The following is a 17,381-nucleotide window of genomic DNA, read 5'->3' as shown; positions in this document are numbered from 1 at the left end:
CGATCAACTTTGATTGCGAAGTCTAAATGGTTAATGCCGGTCATCAGCCCGATCGCCGGTGTGTCCGGCATTAGCCGCTGGTCCTAGCTGCTGATAGCAGCCAGGACCGAACGGCTATGAAGTGAGCTCAGCTCCTGAGCTTGCTTCATAGATCTGCCGCATGACAGCGCTGTATATACGGCGCTTGTCGTTAAAGGGGTACGCAGGTTTTTTTTTTAATCAACTGGTGCCAGAAAGTTAAACAGATTTGTAAATTACTTCTATTAATAAAATCTTAATCCTTCCAGTACTTATTAGCTGCTGAATACTACAGAGGAAATTATTTTCTTTTTGGAACACAGAGCTCTCTGCTGACATCATGACCACGGTGCTCTCTGCTGACATCTCTGTCCATTTTAAAGGAGTACTCTGGTGCAGACTACTCCTGCTCCGGGCTGCAAAAAAAAAAAAAAAAAAGAAAATAAACCATCACTCACCTTCCTGGGTTCCCGCGGAGCGCCACTACAGCTGATCAGTCCTCCGGTCCAACTTCTTCATACTTCCGTGTGAACGAAGAGTCACGTGGTGCTCAGCCTATTATGGGCCGATGCAGAACCATGTGACGCTTCGTTCACACGGAAGTATGAAGAAGATGGACCGGAGGACCGATCAGCTGTAGTGGCGCTCCGCGGGAACCCAGGAAGGTATGTGATGGTTTATTTTCTTTTTTTTGCAGCCCGGGCAGGACGGAGCAGGAGTACTCTGCACTAGAGTACTCCTTTAACAACTGTCCAGAGTAGGAGAAAATCCCCATAGAAAACACATGCTGCTCTCGACAGTTTCTAAAATGGACAGAGATGTCAGCAGAGAGCACTGTGCTCGTGATGTCAGCAGAGAGCTCTGTGTTACAAAAAGAAAATAATTTCCTCTGTAGTATTCAGCAGCTAATAAGTACTGGAAGGATTAAGATTTTTTTAAAGAAGTAATTTACAAATCTGTTTGACTTTCTGGCACCAGTTAATTTAAAAGAATAAGTTTTCCACCGGAGTACCCCTTTAAAGGGGTTAACAGGAGCCAAGGCACTTTCCTTTATCACTTAGGAATATCTGCTCCAGGATGTGGATCAGAAACAAACTTCAGGTTGGGGCTCTGTCTAAGTGATCGTGACTTACCTGTGGTGTCATGGTAGTTTTCTGGTTTCTTTTTGGTGATCTGGTGTTTATCTGGCGATCCTCTTCTTCACTTATAAGTTTGCTTCTTTTAGAACTCCGATGTGGCTGCAGAAGTGAAGTGTGTTAGGGTTCCATGGCAGTAAAAGGCAGATTTGAAGTCATAGGGAGGAATTTATCACTGTATTTACACAACTTTTTATATAAAAATTAATCAAATTTTTATGCATAAATGGCCATGTGCTTAAAAATGGTGCAACTTATTAGTTTCCACAAAGTATTTTATCAAAACTTTATAGGATGAAGTTAAATTTGCTTAGACTATTGCAGTGGTGACTGATTTATCAAATACATCAGTTTATAATGGTCACAAATTTTTGCATAAGATCCTTTTTACAATCAGGCAGAAATACATGACACATGCACAGGCAAACTGAGGGAAAAAAATAACTAGTTACACAGACAATATACAGTGACCCCCCCCCCCCGACCTGCGATGGCCCCGACATACGATCATTTCAACATACGATGGCCTCTCAGAGGCTATCGCATGTTGAAGGCAGCATCAACATCCGATGCTTTTTTTTTTGTCAAGACCATCGCATAAATGGCTATCCTGCAGAGCAGACTGCTTCAGCTGCCACGGTGCCCCGTGTGGTCTGCTGACGATCACTCACCTGTCCTCAGGGCTCCGTAGTGTACTCCTCGGGATCCCCTGCATCGCCGCACTCTCCATCGGCGTCATCTCGTCGCCGCGCACGCCGTCCCGTCATCCAATAGGAGCGGCGTGCGTAGTGACGTGATGGAGGCGACGGAGAGCGACGTTTCCAGGCAGCAGAGACCTTTCCGGAGCGTTGGGGACAGCCCAGGGACGCGGCAACAGCGATGGAGGGCGACATCCAGGGCAGCGGTGACGGTCCGGAGCGGCGGGGACACGTGAGTATAACCTCCAATACCAGTGGTCTTCAACCTGCGGACCTCCAGATGTTGCAAAACTACAACTCCCAGCATGCCCGGACAGCCAACGGCTGTCCGGGCATGCTGGGAGTTGTAGTTTTGCAACATCTGGAAGTCTGCAGGTTGGAGACCACTGTCCTATACTTTATATTGCACGGATCCCTCAACATACTATGGTTTCAACAAACAATGGTTCATTTGGAACGGATTACCATCGTATGTTGAGGGAACACTGTATTCCCCCCTATAGACCTATCAGAACTTTATACTCACCAACTCAGAGACTGGGCTGTTCCCACCTTTCCAGCTCAGGGTTTTTTGAGGAGAGAACTTATCATTCCAAGTATTGGATAGACTTCCTTCTGTATAAAAAAAAAAACAAGTTTGAGTTCATTTTTAATCCCTTAAGGACCAAACATTTTTTTCAGTTTTTGCACTTTCGTTTTTTCCTCCTCACCTTTTAAAAATAATAACCCTTTCAATTTAGCACCTAAAAATCCATATGATGGCTTTTTTTTTGCGCCACCAATTCTACTTCGGTATGACTAAGACCAGACGCCAGGGCCAAAACGCGTCACCTGTGTCCATGTCCTGCATGTACTGAAGTTTTATCGCAATAAAGAGCATCGTTCTGCATCCATTTGCGCTAGACATCCCTTTGTTTTCTACCAATTCTACTTTGTAATGACATTTTACCCAAAAATCTATGGCGAAACGAAAAAAAATTGTGCGACAAAACTGAAGAAACTTTGACACCTTATCTTTGTATTGTAGGTCGATAACATTAAAATGATCCCCTACTTATATAGGTTGGATTTTGTCGTACTTCTGGAAAAAAAAAAAAAAACATAACTACATGCAGGAAAATTAACACATTTACAAATTTCCTCTTCTGACCCCTATAACTTTATTTTCCCGCGTAAGGAGAAGTATAAGGGGCCCATATTTTGCGCCGTGATCTGAAGTTTTTATCAGTACCATTTTTGTTAGCTTTTTATTCATTTTTTTATGGTATAAAAAGTTGTACTTTGGATTTTTTTGAAGCGCATACGCCATTGACTGCAGTTTAACCCCTTAAGGACACAGCCAATTTTATATTTGCGTTTTCGTTTTTTCCTCTTATTCCAAAATCCATAACTCTTTTATATTTCCATTCACAGACCCATATGAGGCTTTTTTTTTTGCGTGACCAGTTGCACTTTGTAAGAACATCACTCATTTTACCCTAAAATGTACGGCAAACACAAAAAACTATTTTTTGTGTAAGGAAATTTAAATTCGTTTTCACTCTGTACACTTTACGGTAAAAATTACATGTTTTCTTTATTCTCTGGGTCAATAAGATTAAAATTATACCCATGGTCACATTTCTATTATTGCACGGCTTTTAAAAAATCTCAAACTTTTTTTTTTTTTTTTTTTACAAAATCTGTCCCTTTTTGACCACCTCTAACTTTCTTATTTTTCCATATTGAGGGATGTGTGAGGGCTCATTTTTTGCGCAATGATCTGTAGTTGGTTTTAGTACCACGTTTCCGTATAAGTGACTTCATGATCGCATTTTGCAGTTAGAAAAAAAGCAGGAATATTTTACTTTTTTTTTTTTACATTTACGCAGTTCGCTGTAAGGGGATCATTAACATTATATTTTTATAGTTCGTACATTTACGCAAATATGTTTATTATTTCTCTTTTTTTATGCTTTTGTGTATTAATATGGGGAAAAGGGGAGAGTTAAAACTGTATTGGAACTTTTGTTTTTTTACATTTATTTTACACTTTTATAGTCCCCATAGGGGACTACTTATAGCAATCATTAGATTGCTAATACTGTTCAGTGCTATGCATTGGATGTAGCACTGATCAGTATTATTGGCAATCTTCTGCTCTGTTCTTCTGGAAGGCAGATCAGTGCAGAAGACCCCAGGATACGGACGGAGGCAGGTGAAGGGACCTCCGTCCGCCATCTTGGTTGAACTGATGCCCGCGGCAGTGCAGCGGGTGATCAGATCAGCCATTTTAAGTGCCACACATGCCACTATCTGTATTGATCATGGCATCTGCAGGATTAATGGCAGACATCAGCATGATCGCTGATGTCTTCCATTACCAGAGGGACTGCGGTTGCTGACAGCCGTCAGGACAGAAGCAAGTGCAGCTCCTGTACAGGGCTGTGCGCTAAGTGACGCTATGCAGCGCTGTAAATTTATGCCGCATGTCCTTAAGGGGTTAATTAACTATATATTTTTATAGTTCGGACATTTGCGCATGCGACGATATCACATGTTTATTTTTATTCTTTTTTTTTTTTTTTTTTTACACAGTTTTTTAAAAATGGAGCAATCTAACACCGATCAGACAGCGTCGAGACAGGTAGGGAGCCTCACGCTGTTCTCTCAGCGGTTCGGTATGCCGTGATTTCACCGCAGCAGTCCCGAACAGCTCCACTGAGCTAACCGGCAGCATATTCTCCCGTTTTAGACGCCGCAATCAACTTTGATCGACAAGGGTGCTGCACAAGGACTGTGAAAGTTGTCATGTTGTTACACACTGTGTGCTACGACAACTGTAAGGAGTCCAAAGTTGCAGGATTTTCAGACGCAGAATTCTAGCAGAGTTCAATGTGAGTAGTGTGCAAATGCACAAAAACAATTATAAACAAATTACTAATATCGCAGACATGATGCACCAGTCACAGTCGCACACAACTTACAGAAGGGGAACTCTCACCTTTGAGACTGACCAGCGCCTTTGCTGAAGAATCTAAGGAGAGAAATAACAGAATTACAGCAAAATCACAGGAGTCTTCACCAATACAAAAAGGTGACATACATGGACAGGACTTAAGCAGTAACATCCCCAAAACACATTAGAAATCGTCTAATCACGGACCCATCCACTAATCTCGGACCCATCCACTAATCTCGGACCCAATGTCCACTCCCCCCCCCCACCCCGGTCTGTACAATGGTCAGGTAGGTGGTACATGTTACAGTAACATCCACATGATGCCAGGACACAAGGTCTCCAGCAGAACATTGTCCATCTCACTGCCCCCGCCATATTGTTCTTCCCAGAATGCATCCTGGTGCCATCTCTTCCCCAGGTAAGGGACGCACACGCACCCGGCTGTCCACATAATGGAGAACGTCATCCACCAGACCATGTGGCTTTTTCCATTGCTCCAGGTCTGATGTCCATTGTAGACACTTAGGTGGTGGACAGGGGTAAGGCTGGTGGCTCTGACCAGTCTGCAGAGCCCTATACATGTCCTGTGTGATCTGACTCCTTTCTGTCATACCCAGCAGGAAGATTTTCAGCAGTTTGCTTTACAGCAGATCTGTGGGATTGGACCAGACAGGCATACACCACCCACACATCAATGAGTCTTAGGCCCCCATGTCCCTATTCCCAGTCGTCCTTCCTCGGACACTTATGGAGGGTACTTACATACCGAGAAAAACCCACAAGTTATTCTGGAGATGCTCAGACCCTGGAGTCTACACATCACAATTCCACACTAAAAATTAAATACAAATATACAAATGGCCTGTTAATCATCACTTCTGCTGAGGAACAAAATACAATGCTTTTGTGTGACAAAAAGTGACAAATGAGCTTTGAAAATACAGCGCAAAGAGCACAAAAAGAGGACATACCCTGTTTTACACTAAATGATACAAAGCTAAATTTAGTGTAATCTCTTGTAGTGTAAACATTGAGTGCCCCTTTTCAACCAAATAGGACACAATTTGCACAAAAAAAAAAAAAAAAAAGGTGCTAAATCCTTTGCTCATCTCACCCAAAGTCTCCAGACCCGATTAAACCTGCATCACCACAATATATAGAGGCAGTCACACAACTCAGCCCTGGCCCCTCTACATAACCAAACAAAAGCAGCACAAGCCTATGGCTACAGACACAACAAGCAAGGACAATGACGGCCTCTCTGACCCCGGGAAGGGATATTTTAGGTACAGCAGAGGGTTATTCATCCCAAGGGGAGGAGAACAGCTGAGGACAGAGGAAGGCGGAGGGGGGGGGGATGACTTGTAGACCCCGGGATAAACAACTCCAGCCCCTGTGCCAGGAATGACAGACACATGGGCTTAGGCTCCACCAATAACATTACTCAGACACTGCCATCTGGTGGTGACACCTCACACATACACCTGACGATACCAACATGTCAGATCAATGACAGTAAAGCATTTTTAGTTCTTTGTCGCTCCTGTGTACAGGGCTGTGGAATATGTTGGTGCTATACATACATAATAGGTAATAAATGCATTTAAATAACTATAGATATTCCACGTACAGCAGGGTCAGAGGATGCAGACGTCTCAAACCCTTGACCCCAGAACTGAAGCAAGAATGTCACTGGGGATCAGTGTTCCCAAACCTGTGGATTCCAGTGGTTGAAAAACTACAACTCCCATCACACCCTGACAGCCTCGCTGAGGGCTGTAGTTTTGAAACCAGTGAAAGCCATAGGTCATTAGGGCATGTTATGAAATGATGGGTGCTTGATGGGATTTGTAGTTTTACAAATTCTGAAGAGTCACGTGATGTAGAGGTATGATGGGAGTGGTTATGTTTCAATCACTGAAGACCAACAGGTTGTTAGGGAAGTGTTTCCCAACCAGGGTGCCTCCAGCTGTTGCCAAACTACAACTCCCTGCATGCTGGGAGTTGTAGTTTTGCCGGAGCTGGAGGCACCCTGGTTGGGAAACACTGTGTTAGGGTATGAAGGGAGTTGATTTACATATTTGGTATCACTACCTGCAGAATTGTCTGAACTTAACCTGTTAACGATCATGGACGTCTATACTCCCGACTCGAGCCCACGTCATACCAGCGTTAGTAGCAGACATGCTGCGATCGCCGCGGCCGCCTATTAACCCTTTAGATCGCTTCTGTGAAAGCTGACAGCGGCGTCTAAAGGTGCCTTTATCCCGTCACTGGTGGTCCAATGGGATGGATTACCCCCCCCCACCCCACAGCGCGATCGCCGGGGGGAGGTCGATCCACTGTGGAGGTAGCCTGAGGGCTTACCTCTCCTTCCATGCCGGCTCCTGCACTGAGAGTGCTTTATCAATCGAGCACAGAGCACACAGATCAATGTGGTTTTATGGAGCCACATTGATCTGTATGAGGAATCAAATGATTCCTCCTAAAAGTCCCCTAAGGGGACTTAAAGTTTAAAAAAAATAAATAAATAAAAAGGTTAAAAACACACATTAACCCCTTCCTTATTAAAGGTTTAAATCACCCCCTTTTTCTCAAATTCCATATAAAAAATATATAAACATAATAAAAAAAACATCCAAACTATAAAAATATATCGTTAATAAAACCGCACGGTGAATGGCGTATGTGCAAAAGAATTCCAAAGTCCAAAATAGCGTATTTTTGGTCACTTTTTACACCATAAATATATGAATAAAAAGCGATCAAAAAGACGAATCAAAACAAAAATGGTACCGATTAAAACATCAAATCACGGCGCAAAATATGAGCCCTCATACCGCCCCGTATGCGAAAAAATAAGAAAAATTATAGGGGTCAGAAGATGACAATTTTAAATGTATTAATTTTCGTGCATGTAGTTATGATTTTTTCCAGAAGTACGCCAAAATCAAACCTACCGTATATACTCGAGTATAAGCCGACCCGAGTATAAGCCGAGACCCCTAATTTCAACCCAAAATCCCAGGAAAAGTTATTGACTCGAGTATAAGCCTAGGGTGGGAAATACCTCATCCCCCCCTGTCATCATCCAGACCCGTCATTAACATCCTCATCATCATCCCCTTGTCATCATCCCACACATCCCCCCTTCATCATCCCCTTATCATCCCACACATCCCCCTTCATCATCCCCTTGTCATCATCCCACACATCCCCCCTATCATCCCCTTATCATCCCACACATCCCCCCCTTCATCATCCCCTTATCATCCCGCACATCCCCCCTTCATCATCCCCTTATCATCCCACACATCCCCCCTTCATCATCCCCTTGTAATCATCCCCCCCCCTTCATCATCCCCACCCCCCTTCATCATCCCCACACCCCCCCTCATCATCCTCTTCTCATCATTCGCCCTCAGTGGTCTTCAACCTGCGGACCTCCAGAGGTTTCAAAACTACAACTCCCAGCAAGCCCGGGCAGCCATCGGCTGTCCGGGCTTGCTGGGAGTTGTAGTTTTGAAACCTCCGGAGGTCCGCAGGTTGAAGACCACTGCGGCCTTCAACATCATCCAGCCCCCTCTCACCCCATTTAGTTCTGAGTACTCACCTCCGCTTGGCGCTGGTCCGGTCCTGCAGGGCTGTCCGGTGAGGAGGTGGTCCGGTGAGGAGGTGGTCCGGGCTGCTATCTTCACCGGGGGCGCCTCTTCTCCGCGCTTCCGGCCCGGAATAGATGCGTTGCCTTGACAATGACGCAAATGACGCACCTCTGCGTCGTTGTCACGGCAACGTGACTATTCTGAGGCCGGGCCCGAAGCGCTTAGAAGAGGCCTCCCCGGTGAAGATAGCAGCCCGGAACCACTATCCCACCGGACCACCTCCTCACCGGACAGTCCTGCAGGACCGGACCAGCGCCGAGCGGAGGTGAGTACTCAGAACTAAAGGGGGTGAGAGGGGGCTGGATGATGTTGAAGGCCGCAGTGGTCTTCAACCTGCGGACCTCCGGAGGTTTCAAAACTACAACTCCCAGCAAGCCCGGACAGCCGATGGCTGCCCGGGCTTGCTGGGAGTTGTAGTTTTGAAACCTCTGGAGGTCCGCAGGTTGAAGACCACTGCGGGTGGGGGAGTTCACTCGAGTATAAGCCGAGGGGGGTGTTTTCAGCACGAAAAATCGTGCTGAAAAACTCGGCTTATACTCGAGTATATACGGTATATAAGTAGGGGATCATTTTAACCGTATGGGCCTACAGAATAAAGATACGGTGTCATTTTTACCGAAAAATTTACTACGTAGAAACGGAAGCCCCCAAAATTTACAAAATGGCTTTTTTTCTTCCATTTTGTCATACAATTATTTTTTTTTTTTCCGTTTCACCATAGATTTTGGGGTAAAATGTCTGATGTCATTACAAAGTAGCATTGGTGTCGCAAAAAAAAAAATAAAAATACAAAAAAAAAAAAAAAACTTAGGTGCAAAATTGAAAGGGTTATGATTTTTAAAATGTAAGGAGGAAAAAACGAAAGTGGAAAAACACTTGGTTCTTAAGGGGTTAACCAGTGGAGAGCCACAGGTTGTAAAGGCTTGATGGGATTTGTAGTTTTGCAAATGCTGAAGAGTCACGTGATGTAGAGGTATGATGGAGTGGTTATGTTTCAATCATTGGAGACTAACCGGTTGTTAGGGCAATGTTTCCCAACCAGGGTGCCTCCAGCTGTTGCAAAACTACAACTCCCAGCATGCCCGGACAGCCAAAGGCTGTCCGGGCATGCTGGGAGTTGTAGTTTTGCAAGAGTTGGAGACACACTGGCTGGGAAACACTGTGTTAGGGTATGATGAGAGTTGATTTACATATTTGGTTTCACTACTTGCAGAGTTGTCTGGACTCAAAATATAACATTATTGATCCCGCACTGAAAAATAATTCCATATACCAGAAATGCGTTTTGATTACATATCAAGAAGTCTGACCTACACCAAATTGGTACCGATAAAAGCTACAGATCATACTGCTATATTTTTTTTTAAACCAATTAATCTAAAAAAAATAACCAACTAATCAATTATGAAAATAAGAGTCCCCCACTTTCCCACAGACACGTCCCCCACTGATCCCTCTTCCTATTTGTAGGCAGATGGGTTATCTCCACTAGGGATGGCTCCACAGGGCAGTGCCCCCCAACTTGTGGCTTTCCAGCTGTTGCAAAACGCGGGAAGTGGCGGGCCGCAAGGGGGAAGGGGGCACGCCGCAAGGGGGAAGGGGGCACGCCGCAAGGGGGAAGGGGGCACGCCGCAAGGGGGAAGGGGGCACGCCGCAAGGGGGAAGGGGGCACGCCGCAAGGGGGAAGGGGGCACGCCGCAAGGGGGCACGCCGCAAAGGGGAAGGGGGCACGCCGCAAGGGGGAAGGGGGCACGCCGTAAGCCACAGGATGTTAAGAGCAAGATAAGGGGTTCAATCTTAGAAACTGCTGGAAAGTAAGACTGGTAGGGCAGGGAGCTGTAGTTTTGCAACAGTAAGGCCAAGTTCACACCATGTTTTTGCAGTACAGTTCCCGTATACCTTTTCAATGTGAAAACCGTACGGAAGCGTATTGAAAACCGTATGCATTGACTCTCCAGTTAAACTTTATTCATAATGGAGTGAAAAGTTAAAAACGTATACTTTTTTTCTTAAAAGACTGATGCAACCGAACATCATTTTTCAAACCGTATACTGATTAAAATTTGTACACACGTTTTGATACAGTTTAGTCAGGTTTTGAGGAATCTGTTTTTTTAATCAAAAACCTGATACGGGAACTTAGGAAACCACAGGTCACTGAGGCACAATGGGAGTTGTAATTAATTAACAGCTGGAGAACCACAGGTTAGGGAGCGGAGTAGACTTGGCAGCCATATTGGTCGTCACCCAGCTTTTCCAAACACAAGACTTGGACCCCCATTACACTTATTGTTAGGGTTGGCCACCTCAGGGGCTTAGATACACAGGAGGCACAGCTGAGATTTCTGTGTGTGAAAGGGGTGTGGATGTTATTATGGGGGTCCCTGTGTTGCTGTAATTTCAGGTGGGCTTATGTGTGATAAGGTGTTGCTGTGATTTCTAAGGGGCTTTATGTGCAATGGGGTCTGGTGCTGCTATCATTTTTGGGGGACTATGTGTGATGGGAATTTTGATGCGTGTTGCTGTGATTTGTGGGGGGGGGCTCTATGTGATGGGGTGTTGCTCTTATCTGAGGGGCTCCATGTGTGATGGGGATGTTGATATTTGGGGGGGCCCTGTGTGTGTTGATGTGATATCTTGTAGGGGCACTGTGTGTGTGTGATGGGGATGTTGAAATTTGGGGGCCCTGTGCGTGATGGGGATGTTGATATTTGGGGGCCAAGTGTGTGATGGGGATGTTGATATTTGGGGGGCTCCATGTGTGATGGGGATGTTGATATTTGGGGGGCTCCATGTGTGATGGGGATGTTGATACTTGGGGGGCCGTGTGTGTGTGTTGATGTGATATCTTGGAGGGGCCCTGTGTGTGTGTTGATGTGATATCTTGGAGGGGCCCTGTGTGTGTGTTGATGTGATATCTTCGAGGGGCCCTGTGTGTGTGTTTTGATGTGATATCTTCGAGGGGCCCTGTGTGTGTGTGTTGATGTGATATCTTCGAGGGGCCCTGTGTGTGTGTTGATGTGATATCTTCGAGGGGCCCTGTGTGTGTGTTGATGTGATATCTTCGAGGGGCCCTGTGTGTGTGTTGATGTGATATCTTCGAGGGGCCCTGTGTGTGTGTATTGTGATATCTTGGAGGGGCCCTGTGTGTGTGTGTATTGTGATATCTTGGAGGGGCCCTGTGTGTGTGTGTATTGTGATATCTTGGAGGGGCCCTGTGTGTGTGTGTATTGTGATATCTTGGAGGGGCCCTGTGTGTGTGTGTATTGTGATATCTTGGAGGGGCCCTGTGTATGTGTTATTGTGATATCTTGGAGGGGCCCTGTGTGTGTATTGTGATATCTTGGAGGGGCCCTGTGTATGTGGTATTGTGATATCTTGGAGGGGCCCTGTGTGTGTGTGTGTTATTGTGATATCTTGGAGGGGCCCTGTGTATGTGTTATTGTGATATCTTGGAGGGGCCCTGTGTGTGTGTATTGTGATATCTTGGAGGGGCCCTGTGTATGTGTTATTGTGATATCTTGGAGGGGCCCTGTGTATGTGTTATTGTGATATCTTGGAGGGGCCCTGTGTGTGTGTTATTGTGATATCTTGGAGGGGCCCTGTGTGTGTGTTATTGTGATATCTTGGAGGGGCCCTGTGTATGTGTTATTGTGATATCTTGGAGGGGCCCTGTGTGTGTGTTGATGTGATATCTTGGAGGGGCCCTGTGTGTGTATTGTGATATCTTGGAGGGGCCCTGTGTGTGTATTGTGATATCTTGGAGGGGCCCTGTGTGTGTGTGTATTGTGATATCTTGGAGGGTCCCTGTGTATGTGTTATTGTGATATCTTGGAGGGGCCCTGTGTATGTGTTATTGTGATATCTTGGAGGGGCCCTGTGTGTGTATTGTGATATCTTGGAGGGGCCCTGTGTGTATTGTGATATCTTGGAGGGGCCCTGTGTATGTGTTATTGTGATATCTTGGAGGGGCCCTGTGTATGTGTTATTGTGATATCTTGGAGGGGCCCTGTGTATGTGTTATTGTGATATCTTGGAGGGGCCCTGTGTGTGTGTTGATGTGATATCTTGGAGGGGCCCTGTGTGTGTATTGTGATATCTTGGAGGGGCCCTGTGTGTGTGTGTATTGTGATATCTTGGAGGGTCCCTGTGTATGTGTTATTGTGATATCTTGGAGGGTCCCTGTGTATGTGTTATTGTGATATCTTGGAGGGGCCCTGTGTGTGTGTTATTGTGATATCTTGGAGGGGCCCTGTGTATGTGTTATTGTGATATCTTGGAGGGGCCCTGTGTATGTGTTATTGTGATATCTTGGAGGGGCCCTGTGTGTGTATTGTGATATCTTGGAGGGGCCCTGTGTGTGTATTGTGATATCTTGGAGGGGCCCTGTGTATGTATTGTGATATCTTGGAGGGGCCCTGTGTATGTATTGTGATATCTTGGAGGGGCCCTGTGTGTATTGTGATATCTTGGAGGGGCCCTGTGTATGTGTTATTGTGATATCTTGGAGGGGCCCTGTGTGTATTGTGATATCTTGGAGGGGCCCTGTGTATGTTGTGTGGTCCGGTCTTTGTGTGTTTACCTATGGAGGAGACAGGAAGGACCCCCTGAAGGCCCCTCCCCCTATTATCTGACAGGAGGGCCCCCTCCGGGGCGGGTCTCTAGCTCTGAGGTAACAGTCGGGTATAGGGGTGCGGGACCCCCGGAGCGCTCCCCTATTGTTCCCCGCTGCAGCGCCCCCTGCCGGCCGGAGTGGTAGCAGTGTGGGAGGTAGCGGAGCCTCCTCAGTGACAGGAGCCCCGGTCCCGCCGCCCCCTCCTCCCGTGAGGTGATATCGGCGGCGCCTCCGGCTTCTCCCCTCGTCCTGTCACTCTCCCTCCCGCTTACCCTCCACGTCCGCCAGATCCGGGCCCTGCACGACCTCCTCGTCGTCCTCCCCCTCAGCTCCGGTGGCCGCGGGGGCCCGGGCCGTCTTCATCCGCTTCATGTTGCCGAGTCACGGGCAGGACGAGCCTCCGTTGGGTTTGAACTCCCCTCTCTGCGCCGCCATTCGCGATCCCGCTCGCGTTGCTGGGCGAGAACGTGACGTCACCACATACACACGACGCGGCAGCATACGTGCGCGGTCACGTGAGGGGGGAGAGGGCACGCGCGCAAAGCGGGAACCGGGTGAGGGGCCGGGCTGCGCATGCGCGTCCCGAGAACTGATATAAAGTCAGTGTCCTGTGCTGGAGACTGAAGTGATGACAAAATGGACAATAAAGCGATTGTGTGACCCAAAATGAAGATAAAATATCATCCCAGGCACTGCCCAATGCGATCAATATATTTAACCTCTTCCTAACCCACTGAATTTTTCTGAATTTAGAGAATTTTGTGGGCCAATAATTTTTGTGCGGAGTTTCCCGTACAGTAAAGCTTATACGTTTATTCTATGGTTCAATATGATTCCAAATTATACTAAATTTAGATAATTTGTGTTTGGTTTTTCAATTTAGAAAAAAAAAAGGAAAAAAAAAAATAGGGCATCACCATGTTCTGTTACCTATAATAGAGATGAGCGAACTTACAGTAAATTCGATTCGTCACGAACTTCTCGGCTCGGCAGTTGATGACTTATCCTGCATAAATTAGTTCAGCTTTCAGGTGCTCTGGTGGGCTGGAAAAGGTGGATACAGTCCTAGGAAACTCTTTCCTAGCACTGTATCCACCTTTTCCGGAGCACCAGAAAGCTGAACTAATTTACGCAGGATAATTCATCAACTGCCGAGCCGAGAAGTTCGTGACGAATCGAATTTACTGTAAATTCGCTCATCTCTAACCTATAACTTTGATTTATTTACACAGTTTTTGCGCCGTGAACTGTAGTTTTTTCCCTACCACTTTTGTATAGTTCAGATTTCTTTTTAGCACTTTTTATTACAATTTATCATGTGACCAAATATCAGCAATTTTGGCGTTTTAGCTGATGGGATCAGGAATGTAATGACTTATTAGTCAGGATAATTTTGCATGCATCGTTATCTTATAGGTTTATTTTATTAGATTTTTTTTACAATTTTTTTTTATTTGGTAAATAGGAAAAGGGGGGTGATTTAAATATTTATTAGGCTGGGTTCACGCCACGCTTTGTTAAATACGGTTCCCTTATACGGCTGGGAGGAGGGGGGGGGGGGCTTAATCGCGGCACCCGCACTCAGCCGTATTCGGGAACCGTATTTAATGTATGTCTATGAGCCGACCGGAGTGAACCGCAGCCTCCGGTCGGCTTCGTTTTCGGCCGTATGCGGTTTCCCGACCGCAGGCAAAAACGTGGTCGACCGTGTTTTTGCCTACGGTCGGGAAACCGCATACGGCCGAAAACGGTCGGCTCATAGACATACATCAAATACGGTTCCCGAATAATGCTGAGTGCGGGTGCCGCGATTAAGCCCCGCCCCCTCCTCCCAGCCGTATACGGGAACCGTATTTAACAAAACGTGGTGTGAACCCAGCCTTAGAGAGAATTTATATGTGTTGAGGAAGCGTAAACCAGCGCGAAACAATTTGCAAACTTGTCCCGGTGTGCCCCTGCCTCCGTCTATCCATGCCTGTTGTGCGCTGAATAAACTCGTGGATGGTGAGTGCATTTCGTTTTGGACACTTCTTTACTGCATTATGTATACTGTTTTCCGGAGTTGCACCGCCTTTATCCACTTTTTGCCTTACCTGCATACATACCTGTCCTAGCTTGTACATGCTGCCCTAGTCCTACAAGTGCCGGATCATTGTTTCTCTCCTCCCCCAGTTCATAATATAGTGTCTGTACCTGTGTGTGACGGATTTCTCGCAATTCTTCTTATGATTTTCATCCCAATATTTATTTTTACCAGCATACAAAATGACTGCTGTCTTGGATTTTTCCCAGCTTGCAATGCGGCCGAGACCTGACATCACTAGTCAGCTGATGACAGGGAGCCTGTCTGCTTCAATGGGTGGAGAGAGCAATCTGCAAGTAATGCAACAGCTGGAGGCACCCTGATTGAAAACCATAGGTCTGCAGCTCATTTATCTTTCAATGGGTGGGGTGGCTGATGTGTGGGAAGGAGGAAAATGGAATTATGGGATTTGTAGGCAAACAAGAAAACTGAAAACAGGAAATACCAGTTCACACAAAGCTAGCCACAGTGTTATGGTAATCTCACAGCATAGCCATTTAGCCCCAAGACAAGCGCAGATCCTTCCTAAGCATGTCCATCACTGTCTGCCAGGTACGTACTAAAATTACCTTATCCTGGAGAACCCTTTTAACGGCCAAGATTACCAGAGATCCCCGCCATGGAACGGGACAAGGTAAGTACCATTGTCATCAGTGTCACCTGCACTATCTGTGGGTACAGACAGGTTAGTGCAGGTAACACTGGTGACAAATTTCTTAACCATCATATAATTTTATTTTGCGTGACTACGTTTCAACAAAATATCTCCAGCCATTTGGAAGTTATAGGAACATTCATTTCCTATAGACATGAATGGGGTTTCAAACAAAAATCCCGACCGTCGCAAATAGGGGTAGGTAAGGGTTATGTTATCTATCCTATGTTTTAAGTAGCATGTGATCAAGTTTTATCAAAATAGCCATTTGAAAGTGATGCTGGAACATACACACAGACATATACACATACAGGGGAGCAAAAAAGTATTTAGTCAGCCACCAATTATGCAAATTCTCCCACTTAACCCCTTAAAGGGTAGCTCCCACCATCATGATTTTTTTTTTCTGTCCCTGCCTATTGCCCTTCTATCCCTAACACCCTCACTGCCTTTATTTTAATTTTTTTACTATTTTTAAAATGGCATTTAGTCTGCCTGGTAGTGTGCTCACTACCAGGCAGACTTCCCCAGCAGGCACCATGTCACTGATGTCTGCTAGGGCCGGCACTTCTGCCCTTAGTTCTCCTAACAGGGGGCCTCCAGCTGTTTCACCACTACAACTCCCAGCATGCCCTGACATCTATTGGCTGTCAGGGCATGAGGGCATGCTGGGAGTTGTAGTGGTAAAACAACTGGAGGCACCCAGGACAGGAGTTTCATGGGGGAAGGAGTGAGCCAGGAGCCGATGCGGGAGGGACGGGTGCGGGGGAGCCTCTTCCTGCCGCTCGGTAAGTAACATCTTTATTCAAACATATAGACCATAGGTACAGAAGACAGGGTAGTCACAGGTGACGCGTTTCAGCCCACCAGGGGGCCTTAGTCATACAACATTTACAAGTGGAATGAATCCTTTTAAAGGTTCCAGAGGGGGAGGTCACCTCCTCCAGGAGTGGGCGAGGCCTCCTCCCCCTCTGTCCAGGTGCACATTTAGCGAAATATGAGACAGGTTTATCAGACCAAGTGCACCGCTACCTTCCATAATTCATTCAGAACCACACAGACACATTATAAAATATTTAAAATAATGACAATATGTGCCACATACCATTAGCACCGGTAAGTTGTTCGTGGCTGAAATATTCTTTAAATAAATTTCTATTAAGATAATAACTAGAATACTCCAAGAACACACATTACCGCACACATAGCCGCACAATGTGTATAGGTCATTACAACCTAAAAATGAAACTGACAAATGGTACCCGGCATATTGGTCAATCAATGAATAAAGCTTTATTTCTAGCACTATATTATATAAATGCCGAGTATACATCTGGGAGTTTCCACACATGAATGACGTAGCACTTATTCCTTGCTTCATACCATTATTGAATATTATATTATATATATATGCTAAAAACAGTGCTATTAGATTGTTTAAGATTACATTTAGAGGAGAAGATTCTCACTGGCAAGTAATACAACTATCCTGAGTATATATATGTCTCATACGGGCAGACAGCTGTCAGTATAAAATAATCTAAGTAGATGTCCTCTTAATAATGCAGGATGG

General features: G+C 45.8%; 1 protein-coding gene across 5 annotated transcripts in view; it reads right to left on the bottom strand.

The window, feature by feature from the left end:
• The window catches only part of LIN9 (lin-9 DREAM MuvB core complex component), a 68,017-nt gene extending 54,407 nt beyond the window's left edge, over window positions 1-13,610 (bottom strand). For 2 of the 5 annotated variants that reach the window (XM_056568497.1, XM_056568498.1), the window contains exons 1-4: window positions 13,343-13,597; window positions 4,836-4,868; window positions 2,379-2,467; window positions 1,152-1,256 (exon numbers count right to left, since the gene is read on the bottom strand). In XM_056568497.1, coding sequence (XP_056424472.1) covers window positions 1,152-1,256; window positions 2,379-2,467; window positions 4,836-4,868; window positions 13,343-13,442 — 327 coding nt within the window. In that variant the 5' untranslated portion in view covers window positions 13,443-13,597. Of the gene's footprint in view, window positions 1-1,151; window positions 1,257-2,378; window positions 2,468-4,835; window positions 4,869-13,342 lie in introns of all 5 variants that reach the window. The other 3 variants (XM_056568494.1, XM_056568496.1, XM_056568495.1) reach the window with 3 other exon arrangements.
• Window positions 13,611-17,381: the final 3,771 nt, after the last annotated feature.

The sequence above is a fragment of the Hyla sarda genome, chromosome 3 (assembly GCF_029499605.1).
Source record: "Hyla sarda isolate aHylSar1 chromosome 3, aHylSar1.hap1, whole genome shotgun sequence".
Lineage (NCBI taxonomy): Eukaryota > Metazoa > Chordata > Amphibia > Anura > Hylidae > Hyla > Hyla sarda.
The sequence above is the reverse complement of the archived record's forward strand: the minus strand, read 5'-3'. Positions and strand labels throughout refer to the sequence as shown.